Here is a 26,613-nt window from a genome sequence, read left to right on the forward strand (position 1 = left end):
GACTGACTGACCGACTGACCGATTGACCGATTGATCGACTGTTCGACTGACTGACTGATTGGATGGCTTACTGACTGACTGACTGACTGACTGACTGACTGACTGACTGACTGACTGATGGGCATGTAGCTAAGCAGCTCTTACCTGGCATAATGGCACGCATGCATTTCTTCCCGCATCCTAGATAGCAACACTTCATGTTACCCATGCAGTCTGCATCGGACTTGCAGCTGGAGGTGCAGTTGAAGTTGACAGAGAGTGGTACAACAGGACACCTTCCTGGTTTAACTTAACGAACAGGAAATGCCTTTAATTTTTCAAACAATGAGTCACACGAAGCTATAATTTCATCCCCAAACAGAGAAAGGTGGTGAGAATTAATTGTGATGTAAATGGTTGTTGTAATGTTTGAAGATGTGCTAGGTTTAACTTTATAATTCCTACTATGTAAAGAAATGAAAGGTATAACACACTAATTTCACCGTCTTCGGGTACTGAGTTCATTATTCTGTATAAGCTAAGTTTCAAATCAAGTTGTGGATAAAATCTGGCGATTCAAATTAAAGCCAGGGTAGTAGTTATTTCCTTTGAGGTAGTTTAATGCTGTCGTCAGTTGCGAAGGCCGTTCAACTTTTAAATACCTGTTAAAAATGGAACGTTTCTTCCTTACATGAAAGCAACTGCGTGGTAATCTCATATACATGTGGCAGCAGTTGAATTTAAATGTTTTGAGAGAACAAATCATAACTTCGCACTCTGGTACCGTTAGAGGTATAACATACCTGGTGGCATTTTTGGAGGTGGATCCACACAGTGTTTTTTTCCATGGCGGGTCTTACAACAAACCTTTGAATCTGAGCAGTCGTTATCGCGTTGGCACGCCTTTACTCGCGATTGGGCTGCATCATGGGCTGTTACCGGAGGGCAATTACGTTGTCGCCCTGTTTGCATGCAAATGCACATGATATATCTTAAAAGATAACTACTACAGTAGGTGCTACCAAACATGAGTAAAACCTAACAGGTCAAAATATACTATTCAAACCTAATTTATAGCTACATCATAAATCCATACACTTTTACAGGTTACGAATGTTGCGAAGCCCTATGTGAGTACCGCTCAGACACCGATTGCTAATCAGTCCAATGGGAATCGCCGGATGTTAGAGATAAAGCGGGAGACTAGAGTTGGACTTGAATTAATCTCAATAAATTAGAGATTCAAACCCTTCAAAGGAGAGCTTGTCAAGAGGGCGAGTTTGAAATTTTCATTGAGTTAAATTCATATTCGAATGAGATTTGGTTTGGAGAGAGCACGACATCCCTTAAGGGTCATTGAGGGCGCATGACTGTTAAGGTCAGATGAGAGCCAGAGTTTGGACGGCAGTCGATCCCGTTGAATTGAAGATATTTTAATTCCTTTACAGAGAGCACAAGAGCTAGTCAGTATATGTAGTGTTCTTCGATTCCATTGAAAACTTGACGATAATCAAACGAGATCTGAAGAGCGCGTAAGAATTCTGCAACAACAATAACAACTGCAACACTCAGTTCCAGTAGTCAACATGATTACAGTGGATTACAAAGAGTGTTTTCCAGTTAAAGTCAAATGAAGTCTAGAGTTTGGATTTCAATAGATCCCAATAGATTAATTAGTGTTACCGAATTTTCGTATCGATAAAATGGATATCAGACATTTCAAAACAAGGACACAACGTTCAACTTTAGAAGACATCTTTCGGATACTTCAGTGTCAATCAGCAACATAAGTTCTTCAAAGGAAAGCGCAACGGTGAAATTTTGAACTTTTCATCGATTCAAAACAAGCCCTTCAAACGAGATTGGAGAGCTCATGACAGTCCAGGACGGTCTCAAACAACTCATGAGAGCTTAAGACCAATTAAACAACGGCCCTCAAAGTCCTGTGTCGTTTACCTGGGTTTAACATTTTCTCCTACCTCCGTAAGTCTTGGAACAGTTAAGCCTGTCAGGATCTGCCCTGAATCCTATCCTTTTCCCCTCTTTATCAACGCACCAGCATTTCTTTCCAGAAGGCCTAGGGTCACATTGCATTCTTTCGAAGTTTCCATCTGCTCCACACTTCGGCTCTTTAAAATACCTCTCCATCCATCGTGTCTGTCGTGAAAGTATGCGGCAGACCTTTGCACGGGACATGAGACGTTTGGCGACGTTCCGCTGCTGGCCACTCTGGTTCTGTGGAACAACCACAGGGTGGTGTTGCATCCGCTGGGTTAAATTTTTAGCTTTAGATTTTAAATCACTTGCTGTATCGTTGTAGATGGCTGCCATTCTTCTTAGGTGTTTCTTCAGGCTCCTGGTATTTAGTTGGGCCGATTGACAGGGCGACAAAACTAAATGAAATGAACGTAAAAAACAAATAATTTTAAAATATAGCGATAATCTCTGTGATAGGGGGATTGAAAGGGTCGATCTCCTCCTTATCCGGCCCTACATTGGAACTGGACTGTATGTAAACTAATCAATTTTGAACATTGGAAACTTCTTTCTTTTATTCTCAATGTTCATTCACTCGCTATACGGTGGCGAACATTAGCATAGCTCCAGCATCAGCATCTCCGGTGGCAAAGAGGCCTTTCCAAAAAGCAAGGTTTCAGGACATCCAGTGGCAAAATACTTTACACATTGTCAAGTGTTTACGAGGAACGTTTTTCCATTCTAGAGAGGTTGGAAATGTCCTATGACGTGCTAGCGAGATAACGTAATTTAACTGTATGGTGTATAAATAATACCTGCGCCGGTAGAATTGCAGCTTGTTGGTTTTCCTCTCTGCCTAGTCCCTTTCCTCTCCTGTCCATGTTCATCAACGCACCAGCACACTTCTGCGTCGGGGAAACACTGGATCTCAGCAAAGCTTCCGTCTTCATTGCACTTTGGCACAAGTTTGATGTCATCGAACCAGAGGTATTTCATTTCCAGCCGTCGTTTATACTCACATTTAGTAAGTGCTGAAAAATATCACAGAAAATCATATGGGTCACACCGATGATCGTTGCTACGCATTGCTAGTGGCGGATAAAAAAGGACCGCTAATATGGATGTGGAAACTATAAGGTCAAACCAAAATCGCCCTTTTCATGGCTTGTTCTTTTGATGACATCAGGTACCTCAGTCTAGACTGACCAATGACCGCTAATTTCTCGCCTCTCTCGACTTCACTGACAGGACCTTAAGAGCGTTAACTTTACTATCTCACAAGAAGGGGATTTCACCTAGAGCGTAGGCTGAATTATCTTTTTTTAGCTTAGCTTACCTCTTGGAGGCCGTGCTTCGTTTCCATTGGCGCTATAGCATTCCGGTCGGCAGGTACCACATGGGTTGATTCTACAACTAACCTCTTCCCCTCCTTCACACTTCACAAGGTGACAGAGCCTTGGGTTACAATTCGATTGCATCGGTTGATTACTTGGACAAACTAAGTCAATAAATAAATAAATAAATAAATAAATAGATAAACAAACAACCAAACAGAATGATGTGCCTGGTACGTTACCTCCTCCTCCTCCAATATTCCTTCTATTGCGAAACCTTAGATAGCTATAAATGCTAGGTATGTTTGATTTTCAATTTAACTCTTTGAGCCGTTTTTGTCAATGAATGTTCTTTATTAGTGTAGTCTGTTTCTAGGATCGCTTTCATTTAGCCGCCAATCGGTATTTTAAACACTATCATGATTACCTGAAGGAGGGTTAAAGTTGAACTCCTTGTACAAGTCAGGCTGCCGAATCCAGTTGATGCGACGACAGTGAGGACGATAGTGATGTTGATGATGGTGGTGATGATGTCGGTGATGGTCATGGTGACTGGGTCCAGGTCTCCAGTGATGATTACGGCCACTGTTCATTCTACCCGGCAGGCCGCAAGCTGTTAAGAAACCCATGCGACGGAAACGAGCTATATTGTCTTCAAAGGTGTCAAAGTCGTTTTCATCACTTTCACCTAAGAAACCAACGTCATCACTGAAATCGTCATCATCATTGTCACCATCGTCGCTGTCGTCGACGTTCTCAATGTTATCATCATCATCATCATCATCATCATCATCATTATCGCCATCGTCATCGTTTCCGTCGACGTCATCAGAACCAACACCACTTCCACGGGCACTGAATTCGTCACCACTGTCTTCAGTATTGAAGGTCTCATCATCATCATCAGTATTAAGGCAGATGGCGGCTCTTCGCCATCGCTGGTAGTTTCTTGTTTCTTCTGCAAACAAAAAAGCGTAAAGTCCTGATACTTTCCTTAACCACCACCTGTAGAGCTATCCGGGTATTCCTGTAAACTAGACTGCAAACGATGGTTACTTTCCCTAAAACGTTAAGCAGGTAAAAACTGGGAACAGGGACGCAAATGTGCCTTTAGAATTTATCGTACGTTTCTCATCCAGTCAAGAATATAGTTTGAGCTTGAAGTTTACGTTTGCGTTTGGTCATCATTGATCCAAATAAATATGATTATTTTGACAGGGGTGCAGACGCCGTGGTGTAGTGGTTGGCGAGTCGTGGGTTCGAGGCTAGGTGGATTTCTACATTACTGTGTTGTTTCCTTAGGCAAGAAACTTTACGTAACATTGCCTATCTTCACCCAGGTGTATAAATGGGTACCGGCGACATACTGTTGGGCGTAAATTAAACCTGCGATGGAATAGCATCCCATCCCTTTGGGAGAAGCAAACTCCTAGTTGCTTCTTACTACAGAAAATAGGTTAATCAGGTCGTGTGGGCCAGATATGATCGAGTGCGTCTTAGTTTAGCTAATGCTCACCTCGATCACAAGTGAAGTTAACCAGAATGTATTTCACTTTCCTCACACATTCTCGTCCAAGAAGCCCTTCATTAGGGTTTATCAAGCAATACCGTCGCCCTTGGCAACGACTGCGGATATTGTTGATCACCATGGTAACATTACACTGGTTACGGCTTGGAGTTGTATAATGGCCTTCATTGCTTGGAGAATGTTGTCGGCACTTGTCACCTTGCGCTGGACGACAACTTAAGTCAATTTTGTTAATGGAAAGAGTTGTTCTCATCTGGCATTGTAACACTTTTGGTTCATGGAGGCACACAAGCATTTCCCTGAAATCTAATCACAAAGCCATAATTAGTTTGACTGTGACAGCTAAAGTTAAGTAAGGTGCAAAGTAAGAGAGTTCCATTAACGACTTAAACAACCCTCAAATGATTGCAGTGGAACACTAAGTTGTGCATCATCTAGTGACGTTCGGTGAAAAAAACAAAGAAACAACCTTGGTTGGAACATTTGTCCTAAATCAGAGTACAACAAAGCAAATGCCGACCAAGGGGAGTTCCTCCGTTACGCACATCCACGGACAAACAGGACGGATGCAGAAGCCCATTGCTCTGGTCACCTGACAGATGATGATGACGATAATGAACATCCTGATGACGATCATCATCATCATCATCATTATCATCATCATCATGACGTTGATCATGACGATGTTGTATTTTGTTGTATTTTGGTTCTCGGTTTTGGTTCTCGCGACGCCGGGGGTTAATTTTCCAAGTTTTTCTTTTTAAGTCGCTTTTCTCCTTAATTTTTTAGTGGCACATATTAGAGAAGGTGGAGAAGTGGAAAACACCTTCCCATTCCGATCGGCCCAATAGGAATGAGAAATGGTCTCACCTTTCTTCAGGGAACACTTAGGCCTGCCCTTGGTCAAAGTTTTGTCCACCATACGCCCTTCACCGTTTACCTGCCATGATAAACCGAGCGCTGGCCACTCTTGATGACTGCTGAAGCTATCATCTTGTGCACAGTGCGGAACAAACGAGGTGAAATTATTTCTTGATCCAAGAACAGCGAATTCAGTTAAAAACGCTGATTTCTTTTCCAACAAACATCTTGGAATCACTGGTCCTTTGGTTTGGAGAATGTACATTGAAAGATCAGTTTTATGACATTGCAACTTCTCATCACATTAAGGAACCTATTTTACTACAGCGTTGTAAAAATGCACTACTTGCAACGAGTGTCAATACTAAATTGTATTAGACGAGTCGTAGTATGTCAGACTGCGCTCTGCCAAATTAAAAAATCTTAAGATCCTAAATCAGTGAAAAATAAATGTGGTGTAAAAACAATTAGAAAGCCGTGTAATAACAGGGCATTTATTTCTTGCAATATGCGTATTTTTTTTTCATATTAAAATTTACCATTAGTATTAGATGTATGTCTTCACAAGCAAGATTATCGAAACTTAACTTTGACATTTATTTTTACAAAAAGAGTATATTTTTAGGAGATAGCCAAGCTAACCACAGAAATCACTTTCACTAATGAACCGTAAACAATACCCTGCTCTTCCTAATTATTAGATGTCCTTAGCGCTTGGAATGTAATCCGTAGGGACATATTACGTAACAGTAATAATCGTGTTTGGTATAATAAGCTGCATCTCGTATCTTAGCACTCTCATTCATTTCGACTAGACTACTAATCTTTTGCTTTGCCCCACCCTCTTCCCAGCAGCGATGAATCCTTCCTCTCCACAGGGAGCTACCCGCTCAATCGTCTCGGGCTGATTCTTTCATATGTTAACGTACCCAGGCATTGATTGTCGGGTGTCCCACTTGAAATGTTATACTACACGTGACTAACTGATGAGGAAAATACATACCTTGGTCAGAGGCTGATTCCCTTGAACCACCCTGTTGTCCTTCCGACGAACCCCGAGGTGGAGGCCCTGGTGGACCTGGGTCCCGGTGTCTTCCACCGGGATTGCCTCCTCCTCCAGGAGGTCCTTCACCTCGGCCTGAATGTGACCCTTCTTGACTGCCATGTCTTCCTATGAAAATAGCAAAAAGATTAAATTAATGTCATGAAAGATGTTAGTCAGAATGTTTTGAAATGATTGCTCAAATTAATCGTTTGTCTCACGATTGTATCACATAGGCTAGGTTAATGGATGGCGATGACCACTCATATATGACGCAATCGTCAGACAAATGATAGTGAACAGTATAGACTGAGAAAGTTCTGAAATGTGACTGGTCAATAAAATAGATCCATTATGACGACGACATTGTGGAATAAGAGAATTGGGTAGCCGTATTTCGAGTCAGTAGTTATACTTCCACTTGCCACGTGTGGTTGTATTTTCAAACAAGATGGTGAATGGTGGCAATTTCGACCGTACATTTCCAGATAAGAGTTGAGCTTAGAAGAAATTCAATTACCAACACCAAAAATGGCCTAAATTCTTCGTAATTTTCCCTCATTGGCTAAAAGCAGAAAACTTTAATTTGTTCACGATATTTACAGGAAAGAAGATGTTGTCAACAGGTGGTCATGTCTTGAAGCTCTCAGTTTGAACAAATATATCGAACAACATTGGGAGAATAGACAGTTGTAATTTGGCCATGCAGGATGAATTCCTGAGAAAAATGTTGTCCTTACCCCTATCTCAGTTTTATAAATTACGCACAGAAAGAGCCTTCAAAACAGGGATATAATTTTACATTTTACAGTTGTCTCGCACCCACCAAAGTGAACAGTTTCTTTTTCCCTTTTACGGCCAAGATAGCGTGCGGGGTGAGAAGAGGGAATTGGGCGTGTGCACGAAGCGAGGGAAGAGCGGAAGAAAGGTAAGCTTCTTTCTCTCTTTATTGCTGTATTAATTTCGCAGCACCTAGTCTTCTCCTGCTGCTTTGCTTTGTTTTGTTTCACGTTACGTTACGTTCTGATTTATAATTTAAAAATATTGTTCTATTTTCAATCGACTTTTCTGTAATTAAATTTGATTAAAATGTGCTTTGTATGAATAGAGGTACACGTTAACACCGTTTTTTCCTTATTTCTGGTCTTTTGTTCTAAACTCCCGATAACTTTTTTCATTTTCCGTTGAAGGTTTGAGTGATCAGGAGTCGACTGTAATTAGTTGTAATTCATGGTACCGGCACCTTGGACCTCTCTAATAAGCCTCCCGTTTTGAGATCAGATTTTGAATGAACGCCCCTCCCCGTCTCTGTTATGCACCCCACCCCTCGCCCTTTTCAATACGATACTTAAGATCTCAAGCGAACTCATGGTCAACTAATTCGTTTTTTATAGGGAAACCTGGTCTCCAATATGTAGACCCATGGCACAAATGACCTTGTAACATAGGAAGCATTGTCTCAGTCAATTAATTACGAGTTAAAATTTTGGACAAAGTTTAAGATGTGCAATGAGCCCGCTTCTCGCGAGGCCTGAAAAAAAAGGTGTTGGAGAAGAGCGGCCTTAACAGAGCTTTTACGGCACCTTGAATCTTCACCGATTTATGATCTTTGACAGTGAACAAAGACTAACTTCAAACTCTTCATTGCAGGGTGCGCTTATTGGAATGAAGATGTTTAGTGAAGAGAAAGCACTTGTAGCAAAGCTTACAAACCTCAGCTTTGACTCACCCGTACAGAACAGAAATCACGGAGGGAAATGTTAACGCATTTAATAATTTAACCCAACCTACGTGGAACTGAAAAGCCTGAAATTATGGCCGAAGAAACCCCGTTTCCCAGCAAGTATCTTGTTAGTGACAACACTATGTAGCCTGAGGAGCGGATATTTTACATATCGGCTCTGTTGAGCACTCCTGTTTACGGCTCTACAACCTTTTGGTCTTATCCCTAAAAATTTGAGGGTTTAGGATCCTATATCGTCAGTTGAAATAGCTGTATACGACAGAGGGTACCAATATATTGCATTTTTGAAAGTCGGCAGATAGAAAGAAACAGCTTCATAACGACAAACAACCCAGCTCCTCGAGACTAAAAAGCATCGGTAATAAATAGTTCAACAGGAGAGCAGATTTTTTGGCACTCTGCTTTCATTTGAATGGTTTTATTTAAATATTCCACTGACACATACGAGAAACCATCGAAATTTAATTTCAAGGCTCAAAGGTTACGCTGAAAATTTTTTCAACTTCCAACAGAGTAAATTTAAAAACAAACTAATCATCGGACAACGAATGTATTCAAGTGGCATCTCTTTGAGAGACTCGGCCTACGCATGAGCGGTATCCAAGGTAAATATGACTGGTATCCCATGGCTTTGCTTATTGCAATGTTTTCAAAATATGCGAAAAGAGGTCTACCTTTGGAACACCTAATTTGTGTGAGCTAAATTAGATGCTAGCCGATTAGAATTTTGTGAGTAATACTTGTAAATTTTTTTAGACAAAAGTGAGGCCGTTCTATGAGAATGTTGTTTTCATTTCCCACCAAAATACTTTTAACCACCATTCGACTGACAGGTTTTATTTACTTTACAACGTCACAACAATATATCTTTATATTCTTGTATTCAGGATTTCTCTTAAGGTTTTTGTTTTTGTGGTAGAATTTTCATTCACAATAAATGATAATTTTAAAAAGGCCGAGACTTCGCCTTCTTAGTCATCGATGATAGCCTGAGCCAGGATGGAGTTCGAACGTGCGACCAGAAATGACGATTGCTGAGCAGTATTTTTAAATTCCTGTAGTATTATCTATAGGTTATACAAGGGCTTAAGTCAATGGCCATTCAATTAAAGCGGTTGTTGTACCTCCCGTGTTAACAACGTTTGAGACTGAGTGGATGAAATCCGAAAAGAAAACTATTAAGCACTAATTTCCTGTTTTGCCGTTTGTTATGTCTTACAAGGTGACTAATTTGTGAGTCTGTGGGTGAAATGTTTGAAAATTGCGTCCATCCAATCGAAAGTTATTGAGTCATATTAGTTTTCTGTGGTCCTAGTTTTCAAGATGCGCAATGAAGGTGGTTCTAATTTTGAGTCTGTGGATGAAATCCGGTAACTGTGATCATTGAAAGGAAACATTTAAAACGGTAATTTCTGTTGGGGTTATTCATGACTCCTCATGCTATCGAAGTAGAATCTTAAAGGCGAAAAAATAGGAACTGAAATGTTTACATTATCTCTGTGGGTGAATTTTCAACATAAGTATCTGCCCATGATGCACCGCGCCGTTGTGAAATTTAAAGTCTACAGGGAAACGTAAACTCTTTGTTCATTTAGAAGCTCTATCAGAAAATTACAGAAAAATTCCATCAGTTCAGTGGATTAAAAATTTTTCGTTGTTCAACGGATCGAATTGTTGTCTAAATACAATTTTGTTTGAAAAAATATTATTAATTTTTGTCATGTTGTCAGTTTTTTTTTTTTACATGACTTGCTTGTGTCTACTTTAGAGGTGAACCGCTTAGCACCTAACGAAGCATACGTCATCACAGCCAGAAAATGTTCAGCTCCGGTGATTCAACAGTAAATACCTGATATTACACTGGAGAAAAGTTAATGGCAATGAACCCTCCATGTATCGGTCTTGATAAGAAATCTCATACGCTTAGAAACACTAGGAAATAACTACTTTATCCTGATAAAAATAACCATGCACTTAAGGTTGCGGCAGGTATTGTTAAGTCGGTTGGTAAATAGAAACCCAGCCACCTGTGTTATTTTTCTCCACTGCAGGTTAAACAATTACGCCTGAATGGATTATGATTTCAGCAAGATTTGCTCCGTCCAATGAAAAGACCAGATTTGGAAGAGTATCAAAATGATTTCATCTCACGTATGCTATTGACAAACGTTGCGTAACGCTACTAACTAAGTTGTTCAAACGGCCACCGAGCGTTCAGATTGTTTTAACAGGGTCACCGATATTGCCCGAAATACAACGTCAGGAAGAAAGGTATTTTACACTAAACACCTTTACTTGTCAGAAAATGTCTGATATACAAACAGAAACATAGGTGCTATAAATGATTTGCTCTTGATCAACAGGATGTAATTTTACGGAGTGTTACACCTCAAAGGAGGCAGCCACAACGGTAAAGAGAATAGTTGAAAATTTGCGGATAAATGTGTTCGTTGGAACTCTACTGAAACTGGATTGAATTGAGAATAATTTGAACAGAAAGGGCAACCCTGAACTTGAAACAAAGATGCACTGAGCTGTCAGCCACCATCTTAGCTGAAAAAGCAGAAATTTTATTGGCATTTATGGCTATTTCTTTTGTTAGAGAATGAGCAAAAATGTAGTCATACATAAGATACCCGGCACAAGGGAAAATAAGTCGGAAGGCAATCCTATTGTGTCTGACAACCACTGGGTAGTCTAGGATTCTATCCTTGCTCATTTGCTTGTTGTTAAACAACACGAAAAACTACAATGGATGGACTACAGTGAGAATTCAAGAGGCCATGACAGCTTGTTAGCACTCGGCTGAGCGTTAATACTAACGACAGGTGGAACTTGAAAAGCGGCCATGTTTGGAATCGCGGTTTTTAGCAACCCGACAGGTGAGAAAGAAAACATAACTAAAATTCACTGAAAATCAGTTTGAGGTTTTCAATTACAGCTTTATCAGTTCACTGTAGTTAGGACGTTTGCACGTCAGTGTATGGATGCTGCAAGATTTAAAACCTTAAGTTTCTCTATAATAATCCAAAACACTGAGAGGTTCTCATTTTGTTTAGTGAAATAATTTTGGAAGGCCTTGGTCTCTTAATTTCTAAGATATAATGTATTGAACGTTCAGAAATAGTTCATCACTATATATAGTTCACTTTCAATCACCAAAACCCCATGTAATGAGAAAGTTAATACCGGTTGACATCAGAGAGATAAAACCGTCGTTTTGAAAGCGAAACCAAAGGTTAGCTAGAATTTGGGAAAGAGGCAGTTCGTAAATTTCAGGAACGAAATTCTCTTCTACGTTAAAAGTCCTACCTATAGAGTGTGTGCACGACGGCCATGTTGGAGGACCGAAACAATACAATGATTTTCCTTAGGGAAATATATTCTATTTTTATGCAAATATCTGCTATTGTTTTAGTCCTCCAACATGGCCGCTGTGCACACACTCTATACCTAGGTTACAAGAGCTACATCAGAAATGAGTCACACATTCATAATATTTACAAAAATTAAGCAACAAGTCGGTAACTTGCTTATACTTTCAATTTTAGCACCGCTGTTTTAACTCTGAGAATAAACCGTAGGTTAAAGGAGCTCTACTGCAAAGGAATACAATCGCTTTAAATTTTATGTTAATTTCCTTTGTATTCCGTTTCAGAATGACCACACCCAAGGATCCCCACGAAACGTTAACTCTAACCCAGATGACTTCTATGATACTGGAGATGGACAAAGAAGTTACACTTGAGCAAGATGAATGCACAGCTATTCTGAATTGCACTGAGTTCAAGATTCATTTTGTTTCCTGTTATTTGATGCAAGTTTCTTGGCGTTATTCCAGCTGCTGATGCCTCACTCTTAATTCTTAATTAACTAACAAATTAATTCACTTATTGATTAATTAAGGCACACATGCATTTAAAGCAGTAAAGACTGTGTCGTTTTCGATAACATAACGTATTTTTCTTTAAATTCAACGTCATTATGATCTGCTAACCTCCTGAAGACTGTGCTTGCTACAGTTCTCAACATTTAAATTACTGGCTTATAATTAATCTAATCTATCCATTGCAGATTGAATCTGCTGTATTCATAGCTTTTCACAGGTAGCCATGCAACTGATCATTTTCATCCTTTAGACATTAAAGTAGTAACATCTCACGGGTGCATGATGTTACAGTAGAAGTAAAGGCATTTCAACTGTAGGTTTCTTCGTGCTTAATCGCCCAAACTAACTGATCATTTACATTCGTAACAAGCTAACTAAATCATAAGTAAATAGCTAATCATCTGTGTGACACTTGACACTGTGTGCTAATCAAGGATGAATTGACTAAAGGTGACAACGGTCACTCGTTGCCTAATTGTAACCATCCAACGTATAGCGTGACATTATAATTAATAAACTCACATTTTATCACTCATTCATTACTAACCAGTGAACATCATACAATAACCAACACAGCATTCCTTATCTTACTTGCTCAGTCTTTCAATCAACATTTTCTTCCCATAGAACTTGTTTCACAACTAACCCTTTAATATTCTAGTTATTATCAAACTGGCTGTTTTACAATCTTAACAAATCACGGTTCGATTATACCACGTGACTTTCAAAGGGAACTCTGCTTGCAGGGTATATCGTTCAGTAGTAACGTGCAGTAAATATACCATCACAAGTGTAACACTGTTAGCATTGTGCGAAAGATTTGCAAATTATATACGTCAAAGCAACACAAACATTTGCAACAGAAATTTACAATGTCACTCTCAGAAAAGTGACAAAATAACAATAACCGTCAATAAATACTTATGCCGTAAATCCTCCATCATAGAACAGTCACTTTCTTAGCCTACAAATTAATTCATTAAGAACACAAATACCTTTTTCGTTATGAAACATTATGCATCACAATTATCTCAGAGCAATGCTACAAAATTACTAAAAAAAAACGTTATACTGTATAAATACTTACCTAAACTTTGCCTGGCTGTTGCAATCAGAAAATCTAATGCTAAAATACTTCAGACTAATCGTTCACATCTAACGCTTTTACTTCTTATGCCAATTCTGTCTCTGCTAACGTTTATGCCAATGCTATTCGGGTAACACTAACACTAATGCTAGGCTAATTGTATTATAATGCTGATGTTTATGGCAATGCTAACTTTAATGTATTTCTAACGTTTATATTCAGAATAGGGATTGTAATATTAATGTTTCGCTAATATAATACTAATGCTTTCCTAACACCATAGTTGATGATGCTAATGCTTATGTGTACTGTTATTTTAATGATAATGCTAATTCTAATGTCAAATTGATGATGATAATGGCAAATATATTCTAGTGCTTTAAGTTGACGTTTCTTGCTTAATGCTAATGCTTATGACTAATACGACTGTAATCAGTTTTGCTAACGATAACCAGAAAATTTATGTAGCAAAAAAAATTACCTGAAAAAACCCAGAGAAATGACACTCCTTGCTTTCAAAACATTCGTTATCTCGGCTATTTTCATAACGATTGCTACACTGATCCAGTCACTCAAAAACATTTCTAATAATAAAATAAGTATTTCTTTAATACAATGAATCTTGTTCATGTGCTACATATTGGATGTCAGACCTGCATTAAGTCATTTTGTAGCGTTCATGACAATATGTTTCAGTTACATAAAACATTTATCACGGATTTAACACTTTTCAGCTTAACACGCTGCAGAAAATAATTAACATTAAAATACTAGTTATCTGATAACTCGGTCATTTGATAAGGTCTCGGTTTAAGCAACGATCATCACAATACATTTGTACTAAAAGAAAATTTACATTTAACATTTCTCAGGAACTGAACACTTTTCAGTGTCACACCCTGCGGACAGTAATTATCATTAATATACTAGTTATCTGAAAACTCAGAATTTAACACTTTTGAGCGACACGCGCTACAGTTGATGATTAACATTAATATGCTTGTTACAGTGATGCACACTAATAATTGCCATATACGGCAATAATGTTCTTACTAGTAATGCTACTAATACTAAATGCTTGCTGATCGGATAACAATATTTAGTTAAAACTAGCACACAGGTTTTTAATTTTTTAAAAAAAAGTTTTTAGCGCCCATGATTTTTTCTTATACAAGAACTGTATTGAAAAGAAAAGAATATTACAATAACAACATCGCATATCATATGATGCTAACACCAATGTCATTTGCTGCTAGTACCAATCCAATTAATTTTACCTAATGTTGATACATTAATATTCTACTAATAAAAGCTGATGCTAATGCTAATACTGATACCATGCTAAGCTAAAACGCAGTAGAACTAACGCTTGTACAAACCGTTATACTTACTAAAAGTTAACTGACCACCCTTGCGTAGCTAATCAGCTAATTGCCAGGAAAGAATACTTAGGAAACATTTTAACTTTGGAAGTTTGTGAATCAATGGCTCCAGATTGCCGAGTGTGCCTACTTGTCGGTACCTGGGTTATGTTAATGAACCATGCTACTTCGATTACATACTAATAACTATAACTAACTTTCTATTAATTTGTATCGATGGCAACTCTAATCATTCAGTCAGTTCAGTTCATTAGTAATCGCAATACTCACTGGCACTAAAATTGACATTAACACACATTAACGCTTATAACAATTACAGTTCTAATTGAAACATATATCCACAATAATGATAACTTTAAAGCCAAGGGTATCAACGCAAACATTGTACTTATTGTAATTAGGCAAATTCAATTAATGGCATTGATGTATCAAATCTTCGCTCTATTGGATAATAATTCAGTTAATAATAGTTGTAACTCTAACATTTGAAAAAAATCTTTAATACTTAATTGAAACTAACGCTAACAGTAGTACTAGTACTGCTGCTAATGCCAATGCTAATGGTAATACTAATACTAACAATAATACTAGTAGTAATGTTAGTACTAATACATAAATACTAATGCTCATGCAATGCTAATACTAATACTAATACTAATACTAATACTAATACTAATACTAATACTAATACTTAATACTTAAGATTTAATATTAATAGTATTTTTTAAATAACAATTTCATTCAAATCTCAGTAGACTTGTACAAGTAACTACATGTATAAGTAAATAATACTAATATTAATACTTATATATTAATACTAATGGTAATGCTGATGCATTGCTGATGCATTGCTTAAACTAAATACTAATGCTTACCGCGGGCAATGCTACGATAACAACAATACTAACACTAATACTTACATTAGTACCAATACTTACACTAACTCTTATACTAATACTACTACTAATAATGATATTTTATTTTAAATACTAATACAATACTAACACTAATTTCAATTGAGTGTCAGAAGTAATTTCGCGTTTGCTTTAGTTTTCCTTTACTTCGCATTGAACACTAATACTAATTCTAACGTTACTAAACTTATAATATAGCGATAAAAGTAAACTAATATACTGTTAACTTCAGTAATAACTAATGATGATAATTCTTTCATTAATTCCAGTTCTAATATCAATGTCACTAATGCCAGTTTATAAACAGCACATTTCATCACTGACATTCTTGTACAGTGAATTCTTTCTGTCCACCCGTTTAGCAAAGCATTAGCGTTTCATATTACAGCATTAACCAGCACTTAGTTAATTTTTGCAGACAGCCATTTGCGAGGCATCAGCCAGGGATTTCGATGGGTGATTCCCAATCTACAAGAAAAATATTGGCAATGGACAGACGGAAGTCATGGAACGGTATTGAAGTTATAGGAAATTGCTTGGGACGAGTGGATCACGTGGATTTACAGTCGCAATGGAATTATGAATTTTCTTTATTTTTTGCATAGCAATAAGATTATGTAGTTAACAGTGAGTCCTGCTATGTAATGAAACTTAAACGAAGAATGAACGACTTTCAGTGTACCAAATGTTAGGTATAATACGAATACTAGCACTATATCACTAACACTGATACTAACACCAATTAATACCAATACTTATGCTATACCAATTCATACTAACTTCATACTTATACTAAATGAAATTCACCACACCAGTGTCTACATAACCAATAAACCTATAATTGTTCAGTGAAACGCTGCGCCATACTGATCATACTGAATAGTTCTACACTTCTGAAATCATGCACTTGTAAAGATACCAACAAGTTTAGAACTCGAGCTAATACTTGCTAAATGCTCAATAAAAGTAGAACAGTCTTAAAAACTAATTGAGCAAATTGTACATACTGATCTAAAACCGGAATAATGATTTTAAGAGCTGATCTAACAACTGCAATGCATAATGACTTGTAAAAGATAGAAGGGATGATCATACGCGAAAAAAAAAAACTTGCACATTGACTAACTTGCCAAACGCAACCATAACACATAATTTATTATCTTTCCAAAATCATTAGCATCATTAATTCTACTCAACAGGCCTCTGAAACGATCTCATCGTCACCTTCACGTCATTAATTGCGTTATGATACCACACCCAACATTCTACTTAAACGTTCCTTGTTTTCAGATGATCTAATATTAATTTTTCAGATGGTCTTTATCATAAAGACAGAATTGTTTTACTAGAAAATACATCACTCGTAAAATTTTTTCGAGACTACGTACATCCGGGACCCGAGTGGTGTATTTTCCATGTTCTCACTAGTGAAGATATTGACGACGTCACTTGCCGCTTTTTCATGGTGGTTTGTACAAAGAGTCAGTAAAAAATGCTGAGCGATAGATCTGTTTATATAATAAAAAGAAGAAAATTACACGGTGGCTTGAAGAAATGAATGTGATTTCCTCGTGTTAAAAACGATATATTGTCATCCGAAAATAAGATTGATGAATATCTTCGCGCCGCCGTGTAATATCCTCTATATATTAATGTTAACCAGGATCGACAGTGGAAAAAATCTTAAATCTTGTAATCTTCTATTTCAAGTAATTTTAAAGTTCAATGATGGAATTAAAAATTTTAGCCTCATTTTAACATATTTTTCAATCTACTCGTTCTTGGTTTTAAAAAGAAGCTGATGTAGTATTCAGCATTTCACAAGCATAAAGAAAAAAAATCTGACTCCTATGTCCCATGTTCTGGAAAGGCTGAAAACTACTTATAAAGTTTCTTCTTTTATGACCAAGATCATGTGCTAATTTACTATCCTTCTCCTTTATCGTTGTTGCTTTAAAGGCTCGTGTTCAATTACCATAATACATTCCGTACTGTTGTAACCTCAAACAATTAAATTTTCTCCTATTTTTCACACCTTAGTTGATAAGTTCTGTTTTTCGTACTTTGTAAGCTAACAATTTCTCTATTATTTTTTCTTCCTTGACAATTTTTGGCACTTTCGATCAACAGAGGTTCGGCAATAAAGGTCGAAATGTTGACCTAGAGTAAACAAAAACGTTTTCAACTGACAATTGTATACTGTTTGTAAAGTGTTTGCATACTATTCATTGAAAAGGTAGTTTTTCATGCTAGATTCTGCAAATATTTTTGCCTAATTACATCAATAAAGACATAAATCAAGGAATAAAAACAACCGATGTCCATGGCGTTCAGATACGAAACGTGTTTCAGCGCTTCATGCCAAAGCAGCGCATGCCCCTAAACATTCCTGAGCTCTAGATATCAATTCTCTTTAATGAATGCCATACAATTCTTCTCGATGTTAGTAGTGAGAATATATTCATTGATCAAAGTATTCATTTGCCGTTTGATCTTGTCACCGGCTTGTTTTACAATACCCCGGACGGGTGCCCAACTAATTTTTACGCCCACCTCATGAAAACGAAGACCGTTTTCTCTTGGGGGCGGATAGGGGGATACTCCCATATAATATACATAATATATCATATTTCAGCTGTCATTGTTGAGAAAGAATCCTTTGAATCTTTAAAACATTTGCTAAAACAAGATAGCGCTGTACCTTTAGTACTCCACTGATTTGAAAAGTTTTTCTTCATTAGATCAGTTGTTGTTTTGAAGTTTAAACTGTGAAAAACGAGCGCCGTTTTGCTACTCTCTCGCATGGATTAGATGCTCAGCAGCTAACTCCGGCAAGGAGATCACAGTGTCCGTGATAAAGTGCTAACAACCTTATAATCGAAATGCTAATAGCCAGCAAGGTACAGCCTTGTGTTAATGGAAAACTTGTTGCTCCGACTGTTCTTACAACAGTTAGAACGTTTTTTGTGAAGGAATAAGCCTAATTCTCTACTTTCACCAGATTCTTCAACAAAGTTCTAGCTGTTGAGAACTTAAAACGTCGCTTAAAAAACAAATTCTTATTCTCTAAACTCTTTTAATCATTCTTGTTTACTTGTCATGTAACCGAACTATCCAATTCGTTTTCTGCCAGTAACGCAGTGTTTATGATCATTGAAAGCTATTGTTTTGTGATGTCAGTTCACGATGCTTTCGTTGTCGTTGTTGTTTAAGGTCCCCTTACTGATTACAATTTGCAGAAAGAACGCCCGAGAAGAGGCAATTCAAATAGGTGCTTGTTCAAAATATAATCTGTTAAAACTTTTGGCCGCAATCCAGTTTCTGTTCCACAAGTGAGAGGTGAAAGTTGTAAAATTCGACTAACACGGCCATATTTCCATCGAACATGTCATCTACAAATGTTACGCAACAACCAGGAATTAAGATAACTATCGCTTTGAAATTTCTTCATGAAGCAAGATTAAACATTCCATACCAATTGGTTGTAATAAAAACGCTGGAAGATTTCATTAAAACTGTCATGTCACGAGATAAGTCCATCAGATTGAAGCGAATTCACTGTCCATGTGACGTTTTGAAATATCTTTATTCTCCACAACTAACAGCTGCAAGTCTTGGAAAATTTATGATCTCGCCAGTTGGTTTCGAACACAGCTCAGGGTGTGAAAAGCTCCAATCGCAAAATTTTCAGAAAATTAAATATCTGCGTTCGTATTTCATTGTTGTTACTTTCTTGCCAAGAGAAGTTAATGGAAAAGTTATCAGCGAAATCTATATTTTAGGTAAAAATTGAATATGAGGTACTTAGGGATAGTCGCTCTTAAATGATGAAGTCGAAACGTTCATTGATATCAAACTTATTTTTCTTACCTCTGCCTCCTTGGTGATGCTGGCCTCCTCCATAGTCTCTCCCAGGTTCGTGACTAAGCGCCACATCAAGGAAAATGATGCTAATGAACTGAAAAGAGAATGAATTTTTATGCTCAGTTTTATGCCCATGAGTTTGAGGTTCTTATTTTTACGTTACAAGTTGCTCAAACGATATATCGATATATGAGAGGCAGCGTGGTAGAGTGGTTGGGGCGCCGGACTTGAAATTCGGAGGTTTCGGCCGGTTCAAGTTCCGCTCTGACCGCTAAATCGTGTTGCCGAGTTAAACTCCTCGGTCGCCCTTGTAAATAGCCAGCTGGTCTGCCTCCTGCCAGTTGGGAGTTTTATCCATGTTATTTCCAATTTATATTATTTCTTTATGAAGTTTAATACTCGGCCCCACTAGCACTTGTAATATTAACCCTGCCGAGGGTAAATAAAGGTTATTTTATTTTTTATATATATTTATACGTAAATGTAAAGAAATTTATATTATCTGCATGTTTAATAGTGGAAGTGCACTGGATACCCAAGCTACACTGTAGATTAAAAGAAGCTGTTTAAGCCTCAAAAGTCAATTTAACACTGGTGAACTAAGGACTAATTCAACCCCTTCTAGTGCTGTGCCATATTCAATTTGGTCACATTTTAGGGCAAAGATCACTTCAGATTTCAGACCTTAAAATAAGAACTATTTTGGCCCTTTGTTAAGAGAGTGAAAAAAGCCCGCAAAAACCATTTCAACCCCTTCGGGACTCATTTTAGCCCTTGGGTGCATTTTCATCCCTTGAGATTGAGCTATTTTGGCCAAAAATTTAAGAGAGCCAAAGAAAAGCACTATGTATGTGACTCAACGAATCGTCCCCAATTTTGGCGGCTAAAACAAAATTTGAATTTACAGTGCAGTTTACATCAGGCGCCTCATGCAAATCGACTTGAAAAAGTAAATATAGCAATAGTATTACAATAACTTGGCTTTAATTTGATACTCACCGATATTAACACCAACTTGCCTTGAATCATCTCAGTCTCTGTAAGAGGGAAAAATAATTTTTATACAGTTTGAAATAGAATTTACATCATATTCTGTGTATCATCAGATACTCAGAATTAAACAAGGTTGTCAGTAGTTTCCTGTTTTTTTTGTTTGTCAGAATGATTGTTTCAGGGTAATTGTGTCCAGTCTGTTTGCAGTTCATCCTAAATCTTCTTCCGAGCTAAAAATTCTCCTTTGATTGGATTAGTCGTATACTGCTCAACCCAATAATCATCATTATCACCATCATTATTATCAACGTCATCGTCGTCATGACTACCAACGCCACCATCATCATCACAATCATCATCATCATCATCATCATGACCATCATGTGACCATTTCTTTATAAAATACGCTCTACAGATAAAAAATTTTCGTGCCCGTTGCCACGAATCCTTTTACAATTTTGTTCATGATATATTAGAAAGATCATAGAAAGGCAGAACGGAGTGAATTTTAGGGAAAATGAAAAAAAAAAAAAACATTTCAAGGTAATAAAAAAATTAAAATTCGAGGCTGATAATTAATAACTAGGCACCAAAACAGCTGCTAATAACACGCAGTGCTGTTGCGTGATGGTGGCCTAGTTACCTTGGGCTATGAGTAAAATATATTTTCTCTTTTTTATTTACTTTTTTTAATCTCCTCTTGCCGCATTTCATGAAAATTCAACCATATGGACCATTTGCAAATATGGTTACCATTTTAATTTTCTTTTGTCTGCATTCAAATTATACTTTCTAATTTCGTTGTAGGTAAAATGTTATTTTGATTTTTTTTAACTCAAGAGCGAGGCTAGTAGGTCTTATTTGAATACTAAAACTGTTAGCCATTTTTACATTAGGGTTTTTTGCTCCCCTGACTTATGTCAAAATCAATTTTAAAAAACGCCATCTGAAACTTCAGCCATTTTACCTAATAACTGGCTAGCGAGCTATTGCTGAAATTAATTCCCTTTATTCGCAGCTGTATCTTCAATGAAAATGACTACAGTTTGTTTTAGATGCCACTTAACTGTAGGCGGCACTCGACGTGAAGCCTTCAAAAACAAACCAATTATATGCAAAGAAATATAGCTATACCACCCTACTGGCTGTCAATCAAGCGAAGTCAGAAAAAAGCAATTTATTGCCAAAGGATCCAAAATGAAATATCTGCACCTGTAAACTAGCTATGAAAATACAAAATACAAATAAACGGTTTTTCCTTCGGTATAATTCATAGTATTGGTGTAAATTTATTTAGCTTGATGCATGTGATCCAAAAAAAAATTTTTTTGTAATTTTTTCCTCGACACATACTAAGTTTTTTTTCTGTTATAAATAACTATCAGAACTTTTTGCGGTTTGCATTGCTTGCATTTGATACAAAATATTCTAAAATTTTCCGTTACTCACCCAGAAAGGGTGCTGGGTAAAAATGTGGAATCGCTCATTTGTCTCTTTTCACGATCGAGTAAACATCTCCCGAACGTAAGACTTACAGTCGCACTGAAATGGGCATTCAAACTTTGCTTTCTTTTCTTAAAGCTATCTCTGAAGACAGTAATTTGGCAAATTTAAACGGTCTAGTAGCAGTCGTAGATGCTTCTTGTTAGATACCCAAGGCGATTTCGTTAATAAGTTAAACTTATTCGCGGTTCGGAGACAATCGAAGGAGAGATTTTTTTATGTTTATTCTTGTACTAGTATTATGTGCCGTCAATTCTGCTTATAGACGCTTTTTTAATTAGACCGTGAGCAGGCTCTTTCTTTTCATAAAGTTCTGTAGCGCGCGGTGGATCTAGTGAGCGCTGAGGCCGCGAGCCACGAGTTCACGTTTGTAATTTGTTTAATTTCACTGTCACTTTGCACGCGTGAGCTGAGGAAAAAGTACGTCTGCCCGCAGTCTATATTGTATTGTTTTTGCCCATTTTTAGTTTGCTTTTTTATCTTTCGTTGAAAGAGATCTACATTTCCTTCCTGGTTATATTCGAAAGAAATAGCATTTGCCCGTTGGCTTTTCCAGCCGGTTTCCCGGGAGTTGATCCACTTGGTTTACACGATCTCTTCACAGATTCTTTATAAGTTCAACGGCTTCCAGCGGAAAACCACGAGGAGTAGACCCGGGTAGACCCCGAATATTCTAAAGAAGAAAGGGTAACCTATCTCATCGTGCAAAACAAATTGGCAAAATCCGGCAACAAGAAGTGGCTTTAGCCTCCAGAAAAGAAGCAACATCAACAATAAAAAAAAAAACATGGCGGCAGGCGTTAGGTCATCACCTTTGAAATGCCTACAAACGCGAACAAACGTTGCAGCTTGAAAAGTAGCCTAACCATCACTAAGCCAAATTGTTCCTCTAACTTTAAAATGAATTTCAACCGGGAAAAATATCACAGAGTTCGTTAACGACGAAATTTTCAACACGCTAACCTCTCCGGACTGATATTCGTGGACGCGAAAAATACTAATCAAATGACACATTCTGATTAGTCGAATTTCGTGACGCATACCGCCTGGGTACCCAGGGTACAAGAACACTTGCTGAGTTATGCTTTCTACGTATAGTTTTAAACCGCGCAAAAATATCCCTGTGTTAGTAGACACCACCCATGAGAACACCCGAGTATCTTGAGATGCACAGAATGATGCGCAGTAGCAAAAGTAGGCACCGTCCTTAAATGCAAAATAAGGTCAGCTATTTACAAAAATCTATGTTACGAAAATGTTCGGCAGAATAACGGTTCAAAATTTTCATGGGAAACTAGTTCCTTTCGTTTTCGAAGGGCCAAATATGTAAAATGAGGTCAGCTATGGCATTTTCATGAAGTCAACAACAACTCTTTTTAATATTAATTGGAAGGCATTCTGTAAAAGGTATTGCACTGAACTAGTACTTAAACTTTCAGTTAAAGCATCCGAATAGATCATGTACTAGCTCGCAAATTTGCCTTTAAAAGGCCACAGGACGATATGGGAACACAGGAGACAACATTTTAAGTATCATGCATTAATGTTCTTGTTGGTGCTCCTGCCAAAGGACTCTTAAACAGCGGAAGAGCCATCAACTGATGGCTGGACCATGTTTTCAAAATATATGAGAAAGAGTAAAGAATACAATTTGCGATAGCGGGGCATGAGGTGCAGCGTTTTAGGTTTGTTTCTATGGTGGCTACATTTTTTTCACAAGCTACCAGTCGAAAGCCTTCAACAGATGCTCGGTGGTAATAGTTTAAAAGCCCCGATAAAGTTGCGTACTAGTAGTTGTTAATTTGAGTTCCCTAATTGATAACGAACGTTTCTAATGCACATATAGTTATTCATGATAGTCCTTATAAAGACATTTTGTTAAATTGCGTGTCTACGGAACACCTCAGCTAACAAACATCATTACGATGACTCTATATTTCCTACCAAAATCAGAAATTCAGAATTTTTTTGTAGAATTTAAACGGGTTTTTTTTTGTACTTGTCTAAAGCCTTGCCAATCCTTTATTCTTAGCTTCCCTGTCAGTTTCGTGTCTGTTACTTCCTGTGTTTACATCGTCAGTTGTATTAACACCATTGAAAGGCAAAAGCTCTCCAGATAAGCTATCCGTCAGCTTTTGGAGCCATTGCTAATATCGTTAAATTAAAAAAAGACTAACCAACAATGACTGCAACAAGGTTGGTTGTGCCCCATACTGTAGTCACTTTGCCTTTTCAAGTGGTTACAAAAACCTTTTCTCTCAAAGAGAAGCTTATATTCTTGTTGTAGGATGTGAATGTGGCAATCTTTAGTTTTGAGTTTAGTTGTCACGAGTCAGTGGTCTGGTCTGGTCTGAAAAGTGTTACCCAACCACCTCACGTGTACCAAACGAGAAACGTTGTCCTGTAGTTTCCTGTTACATTTTTAGAACCTTGTAGGTGACAATGCATCATCTAGTTCCTTTCTTGTAACCGAGAATTTCAGGCAAGGCTAACACATGTACAGTTTCTTATGATTATCTGATTTGGACTGCCAAGCTAAATCTATATAACAGTGGGTAGAATGTTATAGCAATCAATGGAATACGTTCCCCGAATGTGCAAGTGTTAGTCGAAAGTTTCATTCGAAGCAACTAGCAGTACATTCCCCTTTGGTTTTCGGACTCTTGTGATTCTCATCAAAGCGCGCGCGGTGAGCCTAGTTCTGACAAGCTTAGTGATTGATTTTCTTGTGTCACAAAAATCCAACTATAGCTAAGTGAAACTATAATAAACAGTTCAAGTCTTCAACAAAGTTTTCTCATTCCTATATGCCTACGTAAGGCTTCCTATTCGAAGAGAATCCATCATTTGTTCTGATGTCAGAAACTGTCACTTAAAACGCCGTAGAAATGAAGTTTTGCCTTGCACGGCAATCTTGATCAGCAAAATATGGATGACAATTCCAGAAATCAAGCTGCACTTCAGTCTTCTTTAAGCAGCAGTATTCGTTACTGGGATTTTCTCTCTCTCTCGCCCAAAAACACTGAACTTCAGTAGTATTTCTCAAGATCGAGTGTTTTAGTGTTTGAGGGAGATCAAAAGTACTTCAAAATACGCTGTACATTACACGTTTCTCAGTCTCAATGATTCTCTCGACGGGACTGCCAAATGGCTCTTAATAGCTTTCACTGAGTTTTCACTCAAAAACAGTTGAAAGAAAGTATGGCAAATGTTAAAGCAAACTCCATTAGAAACGAGAACTGATAGAACCTTAATGTCGTTACACCATTGAGTCTGTAATATATAGAATATTGCGGTGGCACTATCCAAGACGAAACATCTGTAATTATGAACGAAACTGCATGACAAGCTTTACAATATGCAAATAGATATTCTGGCAACTTTTATGCTAATTTTTCGTAAACTACACGCACTAAATAGCATCTCTTTCGAGTTCGTTTTGGAAATACGATACTTCTCAACTCAATAATAATACATCACCGTCATTGAAAAGTTTATCATCGATAGAGAGTTTGCAAACTATTAAACATTTCCTGTTGTGCATGAATTAAATTAGGCTAAACTTTCCCTTGTTCGCCGATCGCTTGACAAGCCAAATTCGAATCAGAACATAGTATTACTTATTTAGATTTTGTGTAGTCGTTAAAAACCACTATACAGCTACTTAATCAGAAATTTCTGTTCCAAGTTATACACAGCGAAAGCTTGTGGCCTTGTTATTCCTCTACATGCATTCATTAGAAAGCTTTTTTATGCAACACCTGTGTGCATGTTCAATGGATCTTGCTCCTTTTCTCCCGCCGGACAAAATAAACCGGCTATAAATTAGCGCAAGGTTTATTGTTTAAAGTTATTCTTTGGGATATTAAAAGCTTCCTCTGAAATTTTTAGTAAATAAAGCGTAACAAAAGGAAGGAAATTTACACTTACATGCAGCTGAAAAATACGCTGAGACGTGATGGGCCAAGACCAAAATTTAACCCGTTTTTCTTCACCAGACAATATCAGTAAAGTCGTTTTTCGCCGAATTGTATTGCTCGCTCAAAAACTGCAATGTTTGTTCGTTTCTGAGGTGTTTTCTTGCCAAAAATGATCTCTGCAGTTGTGGGCTTGAACAGAAAATTCAATTGCATGCACTTGAGTGATTGCTATACTGAAGCCCCCTTCTCTCAAAAACCACTTTTTGATTGGTTATCTATAACGTCAATTATAAAAGCTTCACGCAACGAGGCTTGTCATTCGTTGAATTAAGTCCAACAGGTGTAAAGTTAACTATTTGCTAAAAATAGGAAACAAAACAACCATCTTCAAATTCATGAACTGCGTCTTTGAAATGAATTTCATTTAAATAAGTTAATCGCTATTTCTTGAAATGAATTTTAACCATAGACTCTTACTTTGTGTAGAAAGAAATTCTTGATAATTATTGATTCGAAAAAATATAGATTATAGAACTTTCTTGTGATGAGCAACTACCTTTTTCGCCAGGTATTTCGAAGGCATGCTTTTGGAAAGA

General features: G+C 37.4%; 1 protein-coding gene and 1 long non-coding RNA gene across 2 annotated transcripts in view; one reads left to right on the forward strand and one right to left on the reverse strand.

The window, feature by feature from the left end:
• LOC146482450 (uncharacterized) overlaps positions 1-26,253 on the reverse strand; it is a 33,158-nt gene extending 6,905 nt beyond the window's left edge. The window contains exons 1-12 of the mRNA XM_085107298.1: positions 26,028-26,253; positions 20,601-20,638; positions 19,608-19,695; positions 6,683-6,850; positions 5,689-5,922; positions 4,807-5,124; positions 3,718-4,248; positions 3,293-3,454; positions 2,772-2,987; positions 1,959-2,372; positions 783-941; positions 145-288 (exon numbers count right to left, since the gene is read on the reverse strand). Of these exons, the coding sequence (XP_084963424.1) occupies positions 145-288; positions 783-941; positions 1,959-2,372; positions 2,772-2,987; positions 3,293-3,454; positions 3,718-4,248; positions 4,807-5,124; positions 5,689-5,922; positions 6,683-6,850; positions 19,608-19,695; positions 20,601-20,630 (2,464 nt within the window). The 5' untranslated portion in view covers positions 20,631-20,638; positions 26,028-26,253. The remainder of the gene's footprint in view (positions 1-144; positions 289-782; positions 942-1,958; positions 2,373-2,771; positions 2,988-3,292; positions 3,455-3,717; positions 4,249-4,806; positions 5,125-5,688; positions 5,923-6,682; positions 6,851-19,607; positions 19,696-20,600; positions 20,639-26,027) is intronic.
• On the forward strand, positions 10,534-17,489 carry LOC146482451 (uncharacterized). Its single transcript, XR_014864148.1, has 3 exons — positions 10,534-10,736; positions 10,829-11,347; positions 12,124-17,489. It is a non-coding gene; the product is annotated as an uncharacterized LOC146482451 (long non-coding RNA).
• Positions 26,254-26,613: the final 360 nt, after the last annotated feature.

The sequence above is a fragment of the Pavona decussata genome, unplaced genomic scaffold, assembly GCF_977016875.1.
Source record: "Pavona decussata unplaced genomic scaffold, jaPavDecu1.1 SCAFFOLD_46, whole genome shotgun sequence".
Lineage (NCBI taxonomy): Eukaryota > Metazoa > Cnidaria > Anthozoa > Scleractinia > Agariciidae > Pavona > Pavona decussata.